Raw genomic sequence first — 20,769 nt, 5'->3', positions numbered from 1 at the left:
CTTTAAAAAAAAAAAAAAAAAAGCACACAGGATCCGTTTTTCTTTTTACCATAAACGTAAATATAAGTGTATTTTTAATGACTAATAAAGTAATTATAAAACATAATCTGGAAATTCTTAGCAATCTTTATTTTGGTAGCATTCTTGGCAATAACTAAAACTTAGAGAAAGGTTTATGAACTTAGTCCATCCATTAATTTTAATATGTTAGAATTACTTCTTTTAATTTTTTTCCCTTCAGCTTATTTCTACAATTAAAACGCTCTTGAGGTTTCCTTATAACTTGTTAAACATCAAAATACCCTGGGTATCTTAAGAAAGGAAATATTTAAACTGGAGACTGCTAATCGTGTAATACTTGACATTAACTTTTCAAGGGACATCAGATACCAGAACATAGTTAACTGAACTAAATTACAAAGAGTACAGAGATAGGCTGCAATTTATCAGGATTATGTTTAGGTGTTGCCCTACCTTAAAGGATGGAGATGAAACCAAGAAATCACCCATTTCATGATTTCGACGCTAGCTTTCTTACCTACTATAGAAAGTCTTTTTTTCCTCTCTGCTCCAAATACTGTGTTATCCAAATCTTCTAGTGATGGCAATGGCTCTAAATTAGTAGCCTACGAAGAAAAAAAGAAGATTCATGCTATTCTTCCCCTTTAGGGCTTTAATCAGAATCCTTTCCCCTACCAAATATAACCCAGGCATTCTAGGTAACTATGTTTCATATATTGACTTTTACAAGCATAAATCCTATAATCCTCACTGAAAAAACAAAATCCCAATTCATACCTGTGTACTTCCATTTATTACAAGTAATATTTTGAGGCTCTTCATATGAATACTACGATCCAGCAGTTCCACAGCTTTGTCCAAGTCATCTTGGGTGGTTAATGGAATCACCAACTAAACAAAAGGGAACATAGAAATTGTGCAGCCATCTCACCAGGTCAAGTCCTCCCAGGAGCATCTCCATTACTATGGAATTATAAATCTCAAAATACCTTGCTCTTTGATTTGTCAGTATAATGAAATTCTGAATGAATACATGTTATCTAGATTGTTTCGCTCTTCCCATCCTACCATCACTAAAATCATAAAATGAATATGGATTAATAATTTTTTTTCTTTACTGAACATTAAATTCTTCTAGAAAACATATTTAAAGATTAAAGATCAGTTTTCTAGGATATTTCCATAATATTATTAAACTTAAGTTATAAAATCTTTACCTCAAAACAGCATTAAGGAACATACACAAAAACTATGTAAAATAAAAGTACTCTCTTTTATCTGCACTGATGAAAGTTTTACTTTTTTTATAGCAACCACAGATTCTCGTCCTCAGCCGGTATGCTTACCAACATACAAAATACAATGAGCATGCCGTGGAGGGGTGCCATGGAGGGGTGCCACCAGTAATGTACCTGCAATCTACAGCCTACCTGGCACTCTTATCTCTGACTTGACCACTACAGTCTAAAACAAGTAAGCTAAATGGGTGAGCCATCCTACAGTAACCCCTGAATGCTGAAATTTGCTTTCATTAGTCCTCTCATGGATCAGATGTTATAAGGGACAAAAGCACCTGAACAGCCTGTGAGGAAAAAGCATGATTCATACTACTAAACAAAATACTTCTTTTTTTAAAAATGTAAACTTAGGGGCTTCCCTGGTGGCGTAGTGGTTGAGCGTCCGCCTGCCGATGCGGGGGACGTGGGTTCGTGCCCCGGTCCGGGAGGATCCCACGTGCCGCGGAGCGGCTGGGCCCGTGAGCCATAGCCGCTGGGCCTGCCCGTCCGGAGCCTGTGCCCCGCAACAGGAGAGGCCGCAGCGGTGAGAGGCCCACGTACCACCAAAAAAAAAAAAAAAAAGTAAACTTAGTAGCTTAAGATGACTTTGTCAATAATCTTCAAAGTACATTCCGTTCCATGGAAAGGACAGAATAAAAACAAGTGAACATATTCCATACTTGTGAGCCGGCACTAACTAACACAGTATATAAGCCAATCAAACGTAAAGGCGTAGTTAGTTAAGGGTCCTCTACGGTACAAATACCTTGCGGGTAAGGACTCCCCCGCTAAGCCAGCAATGAACACAGAGCACATCAAAAACCAAATACTTGGTAAATATTGTTTAATAAATATCATAGGGTTAAAGCTTCATCTGCACCCAAACCCACTAGCTGACGTGGTGTGCATTCATTCTCCATAGATTTCTTTATGAAAACTATTCCTTGTTTTAAGAAAGGCTGCCAGACACAAATACAAAGCAGAACTAATGTGAATTACATCATACAATCTGCTTACATTTACTTACTCTGTACTTGAAATTATATTCCCAATTTCTGTTCATATAGCTAGTTTTATACTGTCACAATTTAGCTACTATCAGGCCTTTTTTTCTCTGTGAGAATTTTTTCTAATAAAAAAAAGAATATTAACTGTTTGGCATCATAGAACAAGTCTGATCTACTTAATTAAATTCCTTTCATTTTCCTATCAATCATGAGCCATATTGGTACACCTTGTTCCCATCTTTAATAGTTTGTAAATTATATTTTAAGCACTAGAAAACATTTTAAAGCAATGAAGAGGATTGTTCTGCCAACTTTTCATTTAGGGGGAAACCTGAATGTTTACTTTAGCTACACATTATTTATAATTGGATTGTTTACTTCTCCAAGATACTGCTGCTTTGGAAGGAAAAGACACTAATTTAAATCACAGTAACAAAGTATGAACATAAATGATTCCGCTCTTCTTTAGCTTACGAAAGTGAAATCTGGACATTCTGGAGTACCTGGAGTGGCAGCCTGGACTACTGTCTATATCGCTGATGTAATCCCTCATATGTGCTGAGATCACTTATTACAAATTTTAAAACAAGGACTAAAAGTCACGAACAAGTCCCACCCTACCTAAATTATACTAAATAAGTCACCCAATATTTCCCTGCTTGGTAAATTCATTTTGGCCTCATTCATAAAATCTATTTGCCTCTGGCTTATTACTGATAAATCCAGTTGTATGTTAATAAAAATCATTTCTGGAAAGGAAACTAAAAATTAAGTCCAAAACCCCGTTAAATAGAACCTAAGTTTGAAATAAGTTAATTATCTTCCTAACTTTACATAGTGAAACATGAAAACTGCCCATAAAAAGGCTTGTCCTCCTCTACCTATCTAAAATGGAAAAGGTCTTAGAAAACCTACTTACTTTTGCCTGCATTTATCTCCTCTGACAATACACACAAACCCGACACTTTATTAGATAAAAAGTAGCCTAACTCACAGATCCAACCAATCCCAGCTTAAATTTGCTTGTTTCAATTCTGGCAAACCAGAAGTTTATAGTCTTTTAGAACAGAGGATTTTATATCACACGACAAAAAAATATTTATAGAACTGGAAAAACAAGCAGTCTAAATGAGTTTTTAGCTTGTCTACAAGTCCACGAAACTAATACCCCTTGTTAAGTCTTTCCCTAGTGCCCCCAATGTCCAAGGACATGCCCTGGGCTTGTCATGATGTGAATCAGGACATGGTTAACTTACAGAATCACAGATTCTCACAGAAACTCAGAGTTGCAAGACAATTTTAAACAATGTAATGTTACCCCAGTGCCTCCTCCACCACATTTCTGCCAAGAGGCCACCCAGCATAATGGCAAAACCACTCTCAGAAATCCTTTAGAAAGCATGAGAAAAAGAAAATTTTCCAATTTTTAGACAATGGGAGAGGGTTCCTAAAACTACAGATCAATTAGCTTGATGTCAATCCTCAAGAAAGCCCTAGAAAAAATTATACGCAGGCACCCCTTGTTTTAGTGTGCTTCACTTTACTGCACTTCAGATACCGTGTTTTTTACAAATTGAAGGTCTGTGGCACCCCTGCCGCAAGTCTACTGGCACCATTTCTCCAACAGCATTTACTCCCCTTATGTCTCTGTGTCACATTTTGGTAATTCTTCCAAATATTTCAAACTTTTTCATTATTATTATAATTGTTATGGTGATCTATGATCAGTGATCTTTGATGTTACTATTACAAAAAGATTACAGTTTGCTGAAGGCTAAGATGATGGTTAGAATTTTTTAGCAATAAAAGTATCATTAAGATTTTCTTTTAGACATAATGCTATTGCACATTTAAGAGACTATATTATAATGTAAGCATAACTTTTATATGCACTGGGAAACCAAACAATTCATGTGACTAGTTGCATTGCAATAGTCACTTTATTGTAGTGGTCTGGAACTGAACCTGCAGTATCTCCAAGGTATGCCTATAAACAAATTGGGAGAACTCAGAAAGGAAACAGCAATTTTAGGAGCTCAGACAGGTACAATATGAACAAATCATGTCAAACTAACTTCATTTTTCTTGACAGAACTACTAAGCTCACAGATCAAGACAATATTGTAGTCAATATATCTTGGCATTTGAAAGTTTTCCATGATACAATTTTAGACCAAACAAAACCAAAACAAAGATATAACTGGGTTCCTCAGAATCATAACATGAGATAAAGATTCAAGTATGTTTATAAAAGATACTAGGAAACACTGATCGGGGAACGGGGAAGACAGGGGAGAGAAGGAGCCCCATAAAGGGTATCCTATCCAGCTAGTTACCACCATGGGTAAGTGGGGCCCATCCATCCCCACCTCCCACCACATCCTTGAGCCTCATATCGCCAATCCCAATTCCCCACCGCCATATGTACTTCAGCTTACACCCTTCAGCCATACCTCTGAAAAGCCCTCAGCGTCTCAGGGGCTGGCAGATGGAAATCAGGCCAGCACAAACAGAAACAAGTATCATGATAGGGCCAGGCAACAAGAGGTGTTCATGGCTAACTGAAAACCCAAAAAAGTATTTGAAAAATAACATTTTAAGGTATTACCACAGTATAATACTCATCACTTTGTTCAGAAATATTATTTGGATATGGATTTTTACTTTATCAAAATATTTTCCACTTTCAGCTATAAGTGGTTTCTTTAGACAAGCTACATTAGCATGTTCTTTTGCTTTAAAATAACAATAATTCATTTGAAAATCTAATATTTCAAATATTTTTATTAGCACAATGCTTTAACATTTGCAAAGTACTTTCACATTTTCTCAAATTAATTTTTACTGAACTTTCCACTGTCACTCCATTCCCACTGACACTTTTTCTACTCCTGACACACAAGTCTTTTCCATCTTAGGATCTCTGTGTGCTCTGCTCTCAAGCTGCTCTCTCTGTCAGGAATGTTGTTCCCCTCAAACTCTTTGCAGGGTTGGCTTTTCATACTTCAAATCTCAACAATTAAATATTACCACCTCATTCAGCTCTTCCTTAGTACTACCTAAATAGGACACCTACTGCCCTTGCCTTTATCCTTTATCATAACACTTTATGCATTTCCTTCAAAGAACTTCACATATTTAAACAAATCAATTATTAACTGTCTGCTTCTACCACAAGTCTATAAACTCCATGAGGGGCTGTAATTCATAAATCATAGCCATCATGCCTGGCAAATTCAACACTATTTTTCGACAGGGAACAATAACAAATTAACCAATTAACTAAACTGTCCCTAAAATTTTTTAAGTCTCAAGATCTTGATCTGAGATCACAGGACTTGAAAGAAATCTCAGAGATTTGCAATCCACATTTTACAGAAGGTTCAAAAGGGATTCCCCAGAACACAGAGCTCCTGAATGCCACAGTGAGCCCTTAAGATTACACGTACTGACCCCCAACATAAACATGATGATCTAATCACGTCCTTAAAAACATGAAAGTAATCCTTTAAGCTTTAACTAAACTGTCCAACTACCAAAGCTCTGTTGACTCTGTAGACAAGTATACAGTATGAAAAGAAAAGAGTTCATCAATAAAGAACAAAGAGTAAAAATAAAACACAAATAAGCAGCAAACCTCTAAGTAATACATATATTTCCTCCTTTAATAGATTCTCAATTATTTGCACAGTAGCACCTTTCAATATCCTCCACAATGAAAAAACTCATTTTAATAAGTTAAAATTTACTTCTGTTATCTTATTCCTCTCTAAAATACCATATCCTTAATCAAGCCCCAAATAAAAGCACAACCATCCTAAAACAATCTCTTAAATAAACACACTGTTTTCCAAAATAAGAACTATTGAAAGTTAAACTGTACATGTTTACCTCATTATTGGTATAATGTAGGTCCATAGACTGTCCAAAGGCAATTTTAGCTTTAGACCTCAGATCTTCCAGTTTAACTGGTCTGGGAAACTGAAGGATTCTATATAGACAGAATTTTTATATATTTTATTTTCTTAGGCATAGTTAAATAACTTACTTGCAACAGTTATCGCTTGGATAGAGAAATATAAAATTAAGTTAAAATGTAAACATTCACTTAAACACTACAATGGTGCATTTTTGATCAAGTGCACCAATATTTCAACACAAAGTTCAAGAACTCTTAAGTTTGTTCTATCTTAATAAAAATTATAAAAAGGAAATTCTCTAAATGTTCTGTACTTTATAATTTGTGCTGCAAGTGTTATATGAACATAAAAGAGCAATGTAAAATGTTCACTGAGGAAAGTGATTAAACTTAATTATGTGACATCCATACGATGAAATGCATCATAACTGTTAAAAAGAATAAAGCTGTTCTCCAGGGATCCAAATTTTGATTCCTATACCCTTATCAACTCAACATTTCTGAGCACATATATATATCGTGTAAGCACATCTCCCCCAGATAAATATCTTTAAAGAGTTAAAATTTTTTAATTCTAGAATTCTTTTCGTATTTCACAAAGGATTGACTTGTGTTGCCCCTGGGGACCATGCACCTAAGCTTGGAGACTACTCTACTAGACCGTAGGTTTTGTAACAGGAGGGATCATGTCCATTTCACTTACTTTATTCCCTTCATAGCCTAGCATATAGTAAGTACTCAATAAACAGTGCTCAATGAATAAAAAAAAAACTGAGAAAATATCCATAAAGAATTGTAAATAGGAAAAAAGTAGATTGGACAATACATGTATGGTATATCTGGTATGTCCCCCCCCTCTTTTTTTTAAACATCTCCGTGTAAATCATTTTTACATCTTCAGGTTGTATGATTTATGAGCCTTTTAAAATTTCTTAAAATGGATAGATCTTTCATTAAACTAATTTAATGAGACACTAATAATAGAAATAAAATCCCATCTTCTCTAACTCCTATTAGGTCTTGTTTAGCAATTCTGTTGTCAACCACCACTACTATGACTTCCACCATTCCACTGAGATACAGATACCCAGTTGAAGGCTAGGCTTCCACCTCCGCTAAGTAATTTGTAGTCACCATTCCAACTCACTTTCCTCAATGTTATTAATTAAATACAGGTCATATGATTAAAGTCTCTTGAGAATAATCAAAATTGTGAATTTAAGTCCACGCACCTAAATTCTATATAGTATCTGAAGGGACGATGCAATATAATAAGGAGAAATACATTTAATTTCCACTGAGTAAAAATTTTAAAAAATAGTAATATTTAAAACTGCATTATGCAATGACCTTATTTATTTCCTAGTACTGCAAAGTAAAAACATTAATCATTTCTGATGTTTAGCCTGAATTTTGACAGGTTCTATCTTAAGTCCAAGTACACATTACAGTTACCAAGGACTATTCCATTCTCAATTTGTAAGCCATGAACCTTCATTAAAATCTAAAAACAACCTCTAATGGTCTTAACTAGGACATGCATTTGATTATATCAATAAACCGACATATAATGTTTCCTTCCTTACCTTTTTTCTCCTCTGTGTTCAAATTTGACTCGGACATCATTCTGTAATGAAATAATAAATCACTTCAGAGATCAGATAAAATTTCCAGAATTTCTAAATCACTTTTTTTTTTCTTAGTCACTCATTTAAAATAGAGCAGAGGGGGAAGGAGGTTTCATTTTCAGTGTCAACTCCAATCAATTGATAGTGTCTACCAAAGAGCTGAGCTGAGAATTAGGCTGCTGAATCTGGGCTCAACAGGAAGGAGCACCAAGATCTATTAGTGATGGCATCATGGGTCTGCGACATTTGTTAATTCTGTTAGAGGGCAATATAGAATACTATATTTCCACTTTTTTATGTTAGACATCCCAAACAAATTTAATATGATACTCCAATAAAAATTAATTTAAAAAGAATCAAAATGATCTTCATCTGTAAATATACAGAATAATAGACTATTTTAAATAAAAACCATTGCTCGTGTTACATGCCTTAAGAATTGGATGAAATATCAACTCTAGAGAGAAGTTACCACATTAAATGAAACTACCATTTAAAAAAACAAAACAAAACAGACACCCTACGGAAAAATGTATGCAAATAACAAAATACTTGATTAGAAAGTGTAAAAGCTAATCACTTTAAACAAACCCTCTATACAATTAGGATATTCAAAGAAAGTAATTCATAGAATAACAATATATATTTATTAAAATATTATTGAGACAAATACCTGCTTTTTTGGTGATAAGGATTTTGCTTTTCTGGTTTCCTGTAAGGATAATGCTGGTCGACTGGCCTTATGAAGAACAGCCAAATCTTGCATGATTGACTTCAAAGCTTGCTGATCATCTGGTATTTTTAAAATAACATATACACAGAATTGTAATTTCAATATGTATTTATCATAGACACCAATACAAAAATTTATAGTAAAATTTAATGCAAAAATACATTAATTTAATGCAAAAAATGCACTTAGAACATCTTCAATGCCTACACTCCTGCTATTTTGGTGAAATAAAAATTTAGTTATTTAAAAACTGAAGACAAGTAACATTAAAACTGCACTAGACTCAAGCACTTGCATCTTACTCGCATAGGTGTTCACACGAGACATTTATAAGGCAAGTAAAGTCATACTGATGCTTCTAATGATGTAACATCCTAGCATATGAGTCAAAACAGCCCTGTTATGACAAATTCTTTTCTACAACACCTAAACAAAACATCAACAAGACATCTAAAATCTTAATTAAAACAAGTGGGGAAAAAATAAACAACTTTCTATAAATACCATCATTATTTAACATTTATGTTCAAAGTATGGAATGCCTTTTAGAGTTTTTCTCTTTCATCAATACTTCAAGTCAGAAACAAAGAAACGCTTTATCAGTGGATGAAGACCCATACTGATACTTGGAAGTGTTTTTTTTTTTTAACTTCTTCACCATAAGGTTCAACAAGACTACATTTAACAGACAAACTATTTAATGGTCTCAGCCACTAACAACTTAAAAGGTAACAATGCAAGAAAAAAAGTAATGAATCCATAAAACTGAATGAAAGGATCATGAACCATGAACTTTTACTCTCTTCCAAACACATCAAAGATTCCTAAGACTATAAGCATGAGCCTCCTAGTAATGTCAACTATACGATCTCTGGAAAACTTCAGAGACAATTTAATTGATTTTCACTAGTAAATCAACTCTACTAATGATAATCACCAATTGGTAAATAAAGGAACTGAGGGACTTTACAGCTTACATTTTAAAATGTAACCATTTTGGTGAAGAATAATTTATGTTCCAGAGCAGCAGTTAAAACATGCTTTATCCTGTAAAGGGAGGTCATTAAAAAGAATGTGGCAAGTCAATGGCTTCATCAGTCTTTCAAACACACAAATAGCTGACTTCTCTAACATGTTAATTTTTTATAACACTCAATATATTCTGTTCTACAGTAAAAAAAAAACTTGCATATTAAAATTAAAATAATGGCTCCAAAGGTTTTGTTAATAAATTCCAGGTCTGGAGAAAATTTTAATCCTTCACAAAGTATTCTTTGTAAAATAAAATTTCTACATAATATTAGCTTAGCCAAACAGTAACTGAGCCAGATGGGTATAATGTAATAACAACAGGTGTATTGTATATGGGTCCAAGCCAGATTATGTCATTTATTGATAAAAATAAATCCTCCCTTAGAAAAAGAATAAGTTGAAAATGATCTGAACTGGAATAAAATTATCTGATGTAACCTTCTTAAGAAAAGTAAGACCCTTAATTCTATACTGGGGAAAGGAAAACTCTTAAACATATCTATGTTTTATTTTCTTCATTAAACACTTGAATTTAGGCATTTTCACAATATTTAATGTTTAACATTACATGTTTAATATTATAACACCAAAATAAATAAATGCCTGGGAAGGCTTTGGCTTAAATCTCTTATCACATTTACATATACTAACTTCCGTGTTTAAAAAAATGAATACCGTCTTCTACAGTACAGGTAAAAAAGTAAAGAGAGCCATTTGAATAAAAGTAACTTCTCAGGGAGATAACATACAACTGAAGAGTTACTTAATTGAATTCCTTCTTTTTCTGGAATGAAGGAGAATCAGATGGTAAATTAGTACCCAGTAGGTAACTTACTTTTGATAAGATGTAAGCTAACAAATCCCCAAAGGATCGAGCAAAGTGGTGAACATACACTACAAGCACTGTTCTAACTATTCCTAGACTGTTTTACTCTATTAAGAATCTCTATGGTGGTTACAGGTACTAGGAAAATTAGACAGGTTATAAACGTCATAGGATCATGAGTTGATCCAAATGGCAGAGAGGATGCTTGAAGGATCCCAGAGCCTGACCAACAGTCACACAGGAGAAGCAGTGTATTTCTGACAAACGTTAAAAGGACAGTGAGTTGAGCAGAAAACCGGAAAATACTTGGGAAATAATTTCAAATAAAAAATTTATCAGCAATGTTTAACTTGATATCTTATATTCTTATTTTACTTTAAAACTACAGGAGAAAATCTTCAATCAAAAATTCAAATATCTGTGACACACTTTTAAATATTCACAGTTTCTTGTGACTAGCTTTGTACATGTTTTTAAGCAATGACTGTTCTTTGCATACTATAAGTATCATTTGAGAAGTATGGTGTAATTCAATTTAATATAAAGTTCAGACTGCAAGTGAGAGCAACAAAAATGAAAAGTTGGTATGAATTCAGTAAAAGGATATCCAATTTGGAATTGGAGGCGAAGGTGACAAAAGTGGAGAATTTGGACCACATGATGGCACTGCACTCATGGTTAAAAAAGGAGAAAGTAGGGCTTCCCTGGTAGCACAGTGGTTAAGAATCTGCCTGCCAATGCAGGGGACATGGGTTCGAGCCCTGGTCTGGGAAGATCCCACATGCTGCGGAGCAACTAAGCCCACGTGCCACAACTACTGAGCCTGTGCTCTAGAGCCGGCAAGTCACAACTACTGAGCCCACGAGCCTAGAGCCCATGCTCCACAAGAGAAGCCAGCGCACCACAACGAAGAGTAGCCCCCACTTGCCGCAACTAGAGAAAGTCTGCGTGCAGCAATGAAGACCCAACGCAGCCAAAAATAAAAAATTTTAAATAAATAAATAAAAGAGACTGTAGAAGAGAAATTTAGAAAGTAGGAAGGTGGAGGTTTATTTTACACACTTACCACGAGTAGACACACTGAAAGTGTGCTAGCCCTCCCACTAAAGAACACAGACAAATTAAAGTTCCTTGGCCTAAATGCCATGTATATACATATACAAGTGACTAATATATTTTTTTAAATTAATTAATTTATTTTTGGCTGCGTTGCGTCTTCGTTACTGCACACAGGCTTTCTCTAGTTGCAGCGAGCGGGGGCTACTCTTCGTTGTGGTGCACAGACTTCTCATTGCAGTGGCTTCTCTTGTTGCAGAGCACTGGGTCTAGAACGTATGGTCTTCAGGAGTTGTGGCTCACGGGCTCAGTAGTTGTGGCCTGTGGGCTCTAGAGCGCAGGCTCAGTAGTTGTGGCGCACCGGCTTAGTTGCTTTGCAGCATGTGGGATCTTCCCGGCCCAGGGCTTGAACCCATGTCCCCTGCATTGGCAGGTGGATTCTTAACCACTGCGCCACCAGGGAAGCCCCAGCAGACAGATTCTTAACCACTGCACCAACCAGGGAAATCCGAGTGACCAATATTGATACATTTGTTAAGCAAGTGGTAGGAAAAGTGTGACAAAGACAAACATTGGCAAATACATGTCAGCACTAAGATACCGTTATAAGATACTGGTCTAAGTTTAAAACCTTAGCTTCCAACTACCCAGTCCATTTTTCCCCATTTAAGATAGGACAGGCCAGTTGCTCCATTTCTTTCTAGTGTTTCACTGTCCAATCGCTGCCTCACATTGGAATGCTCAACCCCAAGGAGAAAAGAGAAGAAAAGAAAGAAAAGAGAGTAAAGAAGAAAACAAAATGATATAGAAACTGAACACCCACAATCCATTCCCATACTTTAGCCTCTCTTTCCATTAACATTATGACACCACAGGAAATTCACAAGAGTTGTAAAACATATCCTCTTCAAGCACCAATGATTTACTGCTCTATTCTTTTATAAAGTTTCATGATTTATTATTTTTATGCAGCTATTTTCTTTAGCCTATCTATATTATTACACTGTTGAGTAATTATAACAATTCATTCTTCAACATTTATTCAATTTTTAAAAGTCAGGTTTCTTTACCAAGTATTCTCTCTGGCCATCAGGTTCTAAGAAAATCACAATCCATCTCAACAGTTTATTTTGAATGTCCATACTATGTCCTGCATAAACTGGTTATCCCAAAACTGTAGAAGTCAACACAAAAAGTGCTTTAATTGAAAATCCATTAAGTAAATGTAAAATATTACATAAATCTACTTAATCATAAAATTTCTTCATAAAAAGCTTATCATACACACAGAGAAAAAGTTGTCCCTCCCATTTTATCCTTTAATTACAGATGAGAAATGCTTTTAGTTGGAACTCACCCATCATGGCAACCAGCTTGACTATTTGAAAATTAGGGAAATGGTTCTCTCATCAGCATTCTCTATTGCCTAAGAACATAAAAAGATGAACACGTTAATAAGACGAAGAAAGAGAAGAGGTAGCCACAAAAAGAAAAAAGTCAGTATAAATAACACTAATGTGAATGTACAATATTAATACTTTACACATTTTGCTGGGGAGAAGTGCCTTCTTTTTTCCAGATATTCAATTATTGAGAAGGAACTGAAAATTATTATTATTTTAAATTAAATTTACCTAAGTACTTTTCACGTTCCTATCTATCTAAGCTAAAGCAAAACAAAACAAAACGATTTTTGAGAGTCAAAACACTTAAGAGATAATCTAATAAACTCAAGTTCCGGGACTTCCCTGTTGATCCAGTGGATAAGAATCCACCTTCCAATGCAGGGGACGTGGGTTTGATCCCTGGTAGGGGAACTAGGATGCCACATGCAGCGGGGCAACTAAGCTGGCATGCCACAACTACTGAGCCCACGTGCTCTGGAGCCCACGCATCACAACTACAGAGAAGCTCGCGCACCGCAACTAAGACCCGATGCAGCCAAAAATAAATAAATAAATAAAAATTTAAAAAAACAAAAACTGAAGTTCCCACAGGGCAATGGCAGATATAAAGACTGAGTGGCAAATGTCATATTTAGAGACATCAACAAAATAGTAAAGGCCTACAAATCTCCATAAAAGAAAATATTATCACAATCAACAAAGAGGAATTAACCGAAAGTTTGCAGCAATCTGGGCAGCATTTAGGAGTCACAGTAAAAAGAGAGAACCTTGTGGCATTCTGACCTTCCCTATTCCTATCTTCCTGCCCCTTATTCCCAGCTCCAAAGTAGCAGTCTAAACCAACAGCCCACAGTCACCATGAAAATGAGCAGCCTGGCAGCAACTGGAAAGGGCAGAATGGAACTGGAATGCCTTCAAAGTCTGATTCCAAAAAAACTGTCATTATTTGACCTATCTAATGGTTGGCTGATAGACCCCATTTGAAAGGCTGCCTTTATTTAACCTGACTCAAAGCTTTTCCATTGCAAAGAACTTGGAGTGTTTGCTGAAATCAATCAGGGACAACATATGTCAACTGTCTGAGGAAGGGGAAAATAGTTGGGCAAACAATAGGTTAAGAAAAAAATTTTTTAGAAAAGCTGAGAAATGAGATGTCAACAGGGAACTCTGAAATGAGAAATGAGATGTCAACAGGGAACTCTGAAAAATGAGATGTCAACAGGGAACTTAGAAAAGCTGAGAAATGAGATGTCAACAGGGAACAGACTCCTGGGACTCTAGAAGGTACACAAATGCCCAAGGCTGTTGCTTTACTCAAGAAAGGCCTAAGAAGGCCCTCGGCTTTCACCTCTGGCTAACTCTGAGGCTCTGTGTAGCAGTAAGTAAAGGATAAGGTGGAGTTGTAAATGCCTGGGAGAATGTTAAAGGCCAGCCCCAACACACACAGAAAACCACTCAAAAAAGACTTCGAGACTTATCTGTTCCAAGTATCTAAGGAAATCTCTGTCTAATCATTAGATGACAGCTAAACTAAGAGCAGTCTTCACTGACCATATATGACAAAGAATACAGACTTTAAAAAGTGAGTTTTGAAATGTCACTAAACAAACAAATAAGAAGAATAAACAAAAAACACTGGGGAGGGGACTTCCCTGGTGGTCCAGTGGTTAAGACTCCATGTTCCGAAAGCAGGGGACATAGGTTTAATCCCTGGTCAGGGAACTAAGATCCGGCATGCTGTGTGGCACAGCCAAAAAACAAACAAACAAAAAACCACTGGGGAGGGAGAAGAATCTGATTTCCAGAGGTGGCCCATTATGGTATTTTAAATGTCCAGTTTTCAAGAAAAAAATGAGACATACAAAGATAATAGTCCATACACAGAGAAAAAGCAATCAACAGAAACTGACCCTGAGAAAGCCTAAATGTCAGACTAACTAGACACACACAAAAATTCCTGATTCCCAGATGAAAAGCCAGTGTTCAGCATAAACTATATTGTTTGTATAAGCAGCTGAGGCACAATAAGCCATTCTTATCAGTTAGGCAGCTGGGAACTCTCCTGAAATCCAAGTTCTCAGATGCCAGCCAACGATAAGCAATTCATTCCAAAGATAAGCAGTGAGGCTATGTGAACTCTTTTCTATACAAAGAGCAGAAGGAAATTAACAGACAAGTTTAAAGAAACTGCATAAAGCAATAATTATAAGCGTGTTGTTGGGTGTACAATATATAGATATAATTTGTACAACAATAAACACAAATTTCCCTTTGTATAGTACAAAGGAAAGAGGAGGGATGGAGTTAAAAGGGAAGTTTTGTATGCCACTCAAATTAAGTGGCATTAACTCAAACTACATTGTTTTAAGTTGAGATGTTAATTTTAATCCCCAGGTCAATGACTGAAGAATACATTTTTTCAAATGGCAAAAGAAATGAGAGAATTAAAATAGCACACAACAAAATATCTATTTAACACAAAGAAGGCAGTAATGGAGGAATGAGGAACAACAACAACAAAAAAAGATACAAAACACATAGAACACAAAAATAAAACGACAGATGTAATCTTACCTTATGTGTAATTATATTAAATATAAGAGGAATGAACAAACCAGTTAAAAGGCAGAGATTAGCAGACTAGGTTAAAAAACAAGATCTAACTATATGCTGTCTACATCAGACACATTATAGATTCAGGCACAAAACAGGTTGAAAGTTAAAGACTGTAAAAAGATATACCATGCAAACAGTAGCCAAAGGAGACCTAGCTATATTAATAGCAGACAAAATAGAATATATTATACACGAGCACTGAATATGAAACTATGACTAAAAATCTTCCAACAAACAAAAGCCCAGGACCAAATGGCTTCACAGGCAAATTCTATCAAACATTTAGAGAAGAGCTAACACCTGTCTTTCTCAAACTCTTCCAAAATTTGGCAGAGGGAGGAACACTCCCAACCTCATTCTACAGGGCCACCATCACCCTGATACCAAAACCAGACAGAGATGTCACAAAGAAAGAAAACTACAGGCCAATATGACCGATAAATATAGATGCAAAAATCCTCAACGGAATACTAGCAAACACAATCCAACAGCACATTAAAAGGATCACACACCCTGATTAAGTAGGGTTTATCCCAGGAAGGCAAGGATTCTTCAATATACGCAAATCAATCAATGTGATACACCATATTAGCAAACTGAAGGAGAAAAACCATATGATCATCAAAATTGATACAGAAAAACCTTTTGACAAAATTCAACACCCATTTATGATAAAAACCCTCCAGGAAGTAGGCATAGAGAAAACTTACCTCAACATATAAAAGGCCATATATGACAAACCCACAGCCGATATTGTTCTCAAGGGTGAAAAACTGAAACCATTTCCTCTAAGATCAGGAACAAGACAAGGCTGCCCACTCTCACCATTATTATTCAACATAAGTCTTGGAAATTTTAGCCACAGCAATCAGAGAGAAAAAGAAATAAAAGGAATCCAAATCGGAAAAGAAGTAAAACTGTCACTGTTTGCAGATGACACGATACTATACATAGAGAATCCTAAAGATGCTACCAGAAAACTACTAGAGCTAATCAATGAATTTGGTAAAGTAGCAGGATACAAAATTAATGCACAGAAATCTCTGGCATTCCTATATACTAATGATGAAAAATCTGAAAGAGAAATTAAGGAAACACTCCCACTTACCATTGAAACAAAAAGAATAAAATACCTAGGAATAAACCTACCTAAGGAGACAAAAGACCTGTATGCAGAAAACTATAAGACAATGATAAAAGATACTAAAGATGATACAAACAGGTGGAGAGATATACCATGTTCTTGGATTGGAAGAATCAACATTGTGAAAATGACTATACCTCTCAAAACAATCTACACATTTAGTGCAATCCCTATCAAACTACCAATGGCATTTGTCACAGAACTAGAACAAAAAATTGCACAATTTGTATGGAAACACAAAAGACCCCGAATAACAAAAGCATTCCTGAGAAAGAAAAACAGAGCTGGAGGAATCAGGCTCCCTGACTTCAGACTATACTACAAAGCTACAGTAATCAAGACAGTATGGTACTGGCACAAAAACAGAAATATAGATCAATGGAACAGGATAGAAAGCCCAGAGATAAACTCACACACATATGGTCACCTTATCTTTGATAAAGGAGGTAAGAATATACAATGGAGAAAAGACAGCCTCTTCAATAAGTGGTGCTGGGAAAACTGGACAGCTACATGTAAAAGAAAAAAATGGAACACTCCCTAACACCATACACAAAAATAAACTCAAAATGGATTAAAGACCTAAATGTAAGGCCAGACACTATAAAACTCTTAGAGGAAAACATAGGAAGAACACTCTATGACATAAATCACAGCGAGATTCTTTTTGACCCACCTCCTAGAGAAAGGGAAATAAAAACAAAAATAAACAAATGGGACCTAATGAAACTTGAAAGCTTTTGCACAGCAAAGGAAACCATAAACAAGATGAAAAGACAACCCTCAGAATGGGAGAAAATATCTGCAAATGAAGCAACTGACAAAGGATCAATCTCCAAAATATACAAGCAGCTCATGCAGCTCAATATCAAAAAAAACGGACAACAATCCAAAAATGGCCAGAAGACCTAAACAGACATTTCTCCAAAGAAGATATACAGATTGCCAACAAACACATGAAAGGATGCTCAACATCACTAATCATTAGAGAAATGCAAATCAAAACTACAATGAGGTTTCATCTCACACCAGTCAGAATGGCCATCATCAAAAAGTCTACAAACGGGGCTTCCCTGGTGGCACAGTGGTTGAGAATCTGCCTGCCAATGCAGGGGACATGGGGTAGAGCCCTGGTCTGGGAAGATCCCACATGCCACGGAGCAACTGGGCCCGTGAGCCACAACTACTGAGCCTGTGCGTCTGGAGCCTGTGCTCCGCAACAAGAGAGGCCACGATAGTGAGAGGCCCACAGATCGTGATGAAGAGTGGCCCCCGCTTGCCGCAACTACAGAAAGCCCTCGCACAGAAACGAAGACCCAACACAGCCAAAAATAAATTAAAAAAAAAAAAAAGTCTACAAACAATAAATGCTGGAGAGGGTGTGGAGAAAAGGGAACCCTCTTGCACTGTTGGTGGGAATGTAAATTGATACAGCCACTACAGAGAACAGTATGGAGGTTCCTTAAAAAACTAAAAATAGAACTACCATACGACCCAGTAATCCCACTACTGGGCATATACCCTGAGAAAACCATAGTTCAAAAAGAGTCATGTACCACAGTATTCACTGCAGCACTATTTACAATAGCCAGGACATTGAAGCAACCTAAGTATCCATTGACAGATGAATGGATAAAGAAGATATGGAAGATATATACAATGGAATATTACTCAGCCATAAAAAGAAACGAAATTGAGTTATTTGTAGTGAGGTGGATGGACCTAGAGTCTGTCATACCGAGTAAGTCAGAAAGGGAAAAACAAATACCGTATGCTAACACATACATATGGAATCTTAAATTAAAAAAATGGTTCTGAAGAACCTACAGGCAGAACAGGAATAAAGACGCAGATGTGGAGAGTGGACTTGAGGACACAGGGATGGGGAGGGGTGAGCTGGGACAAGGTGAGAGAGTGGCATGGACATACATACACTACCAAATATAGAATGGATGGCTGGTGGGAAGCAGCTGCATAGAACAGTGAGATCAGCTTGGTGCTCTGTGACCACCTAGAGAGGTGGGATAGGGACGGTGGGAGGGAGACACAAGAGGAAGGGGATATGCGGTATGTGTATATGTATGGCTGATTCACTTTGTTATACAGCAGAAGCTAATGCACCATTGTAGAGCAATTATATTCCAATAAAGATGTTGGGGAAAAAAAGAAAGCATCATTATGATGTGAGAGCCACCATCATCCATTTTAAAAGTACAAGACAAGCTCTTTAACAATCAGACATTTTACATCATTCCTTTTACTCCTTGAAATTATATTTCCATTTCACTTCCCCCACAGAATTTTATCCTGATGTTATACATTGATATTTTTATGCTTGACAGTCTTTTTTTTTTTTTAACATCTTTATTGGGGTATAATTGCTTTACAATGGTGTGTTAGTTTCTGCTTTATAACAAAGTGAATCAGTCATACATAAACATATGTTCCCATATGTCTTCCCTCTTGCGTCTCCCTCCCTCCCACCCTCCCTATCCCACCCCTCCAGGCTGTCACAAAGCACCAAGCCAATATCCCTGTGCCATGCGGCTGCTTCCCACTAGCTATCTACCTTACTACGTTTGGTAGTGTGTATATGTCCATGACTCTCTCTTGCCCTGTCACAGCTCACCCTTCCCCCTCCCCATATCCTCAAGTCCATTCTCTAGGAGGTCTGCGTCTTTATTCCTGCCTTACCCCTAGGTTCTTCATGACATTTTTTTTCTTAAATTCCATATATATGTGTTAGCATACGGTATTTGTCTTTTTCTTTCTGACTTACTTCACTCTGTATGACAGACTCTAGGTCTATCCACCTCATTACAAATAGCTCAATTTCGTTTCTTTTTATGGCTGAGTAATATTCCATTGTATATATATGCCACATCTTCTTTATCCATTCATCCGATGATGGGCACTTAGGTTGTTTCCATCTCCGGGCTATTGTAAATAGAGCTGCAATGAACATTTTGGTACATGACTCTTTTTGAATTTTGGTTCAAAAAAACTGGGTATATGCCCAGTAGTGGGATTGCTCGGTCATATGGTAGTTCTATTTGTAGTTTTTTAAGGAACCTCTATACTGTTCTCCATAGTGGCTGAACCAATTCACATTCCCACCAGCAGTGCAAGAGTGTTCCCTTTTCTCCACACCCTCTCCAGCATTTATTGTTTCTAGATTTTTTGATGATGGCCATTCTGACTGGTGTGAGATGATATCTCATTGTAGTTTTGATTTGCATTTCTCTAATGATTAATGATGTTGAGCATTCTTTCATGTGTTTGTTGGCAGTCTGTATATCTTCTTTGGAGAAATGTCTATTTAGGTCTTCTGCCCATGTTTGGATTGGGTTGTTTGTTTTTTTGTTATTGAGCTGCATGAGCTGCTTGTAAATTTTGGAGATTAATCCTTTGTCAGTTGCTTCATTTGCAAATATTTTTCCCATTCTGAGGCTTGTCTTTTGATCTTGTTTATGGTTTCCTTTGCTGTGCAAAAGCTTTCAAGTTTCATTAGGTCCCATTTGTTTATTTTTGTTTTTATTTCCATTACTCTAGGAGGTGGGTCAGAAAGGATCTTGCTGTGATTTATGTCATAGAGTGTTCTGCCTATGTTTTCCTCTAAGAGTTTGATAGTTTCTGGCCTTACATTTAGGTCTTTAATCCATTTTGAGCTTATTTTTGTGTATGGTGTTAGGGAGTGATTCATACTTTTAAAAGTACCTGTCCAGTTTTCCCAGCACCACTTATTGAAGAGGCTGTCCTTTCTCCACTGTACATTCCTGCCACCTTTATCAAAGATAAGGTGTCCATATGTGCGTGGGTTTATCTCTGGGCTTTCTATCCTGTTCCATTGATCTATATTTCTGTTTTTGTGCCAGTACCATACCATCTTGATAACTGTAGCTTTGTAGTATAGTCTGAAGTCAGGGAGCCTGATTCCTCCAGCTCTGTTTTTCTTTCTCAGGAATGCTTTTGTTATTCGGGGTCTTTTGTGTTTCCATACAAATTGTGCAATTTTTTGTTCTAGTTCTGTGAAAAATGCCATTGGTAGTTTGATAGAGATTGCACTGAATGTGTAGATTGTTTTGAGAGGTATAGTCATTTTCA

General features: G+C 36.3%; 1 protein-coding gene across 4 annotated transcripts in view; it reads right to left on the bottom strand.

The window, feature by feature from the left end:
- MAP3K2 (mitogen-activated protein kinase kinase kinase 2) overlaps positions 1-20,769 on the bottom strand; it is a 97,607-nt gene that overhangs the window by 28,402 nt on the left and 48,436 nt on the right. For all 4 annotated transcript variants that reach the window (XM_082841707.1, XM_082841705.1, XM_082841708.1 and 1 more), the window contains exons 2-7: positions 12,857-12,925; positions 8,526-8,644; positions 7,811-7,851; positions 6,197-6,296; positions 799-912; positions 539-626 (exon numbers count right to left, since the gene is read on the bottom strand). In XM_082841707.1, the coding sequence (XP_082697833.1) occupies positions 539-626; positions 799-912; positions 6,197-6,296; positions 7,811-7,851; positions 8,526-8,644; positions 12,857-12,863 (469 nt within the window). In that variant the 5' untranslated portion in view covers positions 12,864-12,925. The remainder of the gene's footprint in view (positions 1-538; positions 627-798; positions 913-6,196; positions 6,297-7,810; positions 7,852-8,525; positions 8,645-12,856; positions 12,926-20,769) is intronic.

The sequence above is a fragment of the Leucopleurus acutus genome, assembly GCF_964270905.1.
Source record: "Leucopleurus acutus genome assembly, chromosome: 6".
Lineage (NCBI taxonomy): Eukaryota > Metazoa > Chordata > Mammalia > Artiodactyla > Delphinidae > Leucopleurus > Leucopleurus acutus.
Note: the sequence above shows the minus strand (reverse complement) of the source record. Positions and strands in the feature narration are given on the sequence as shown.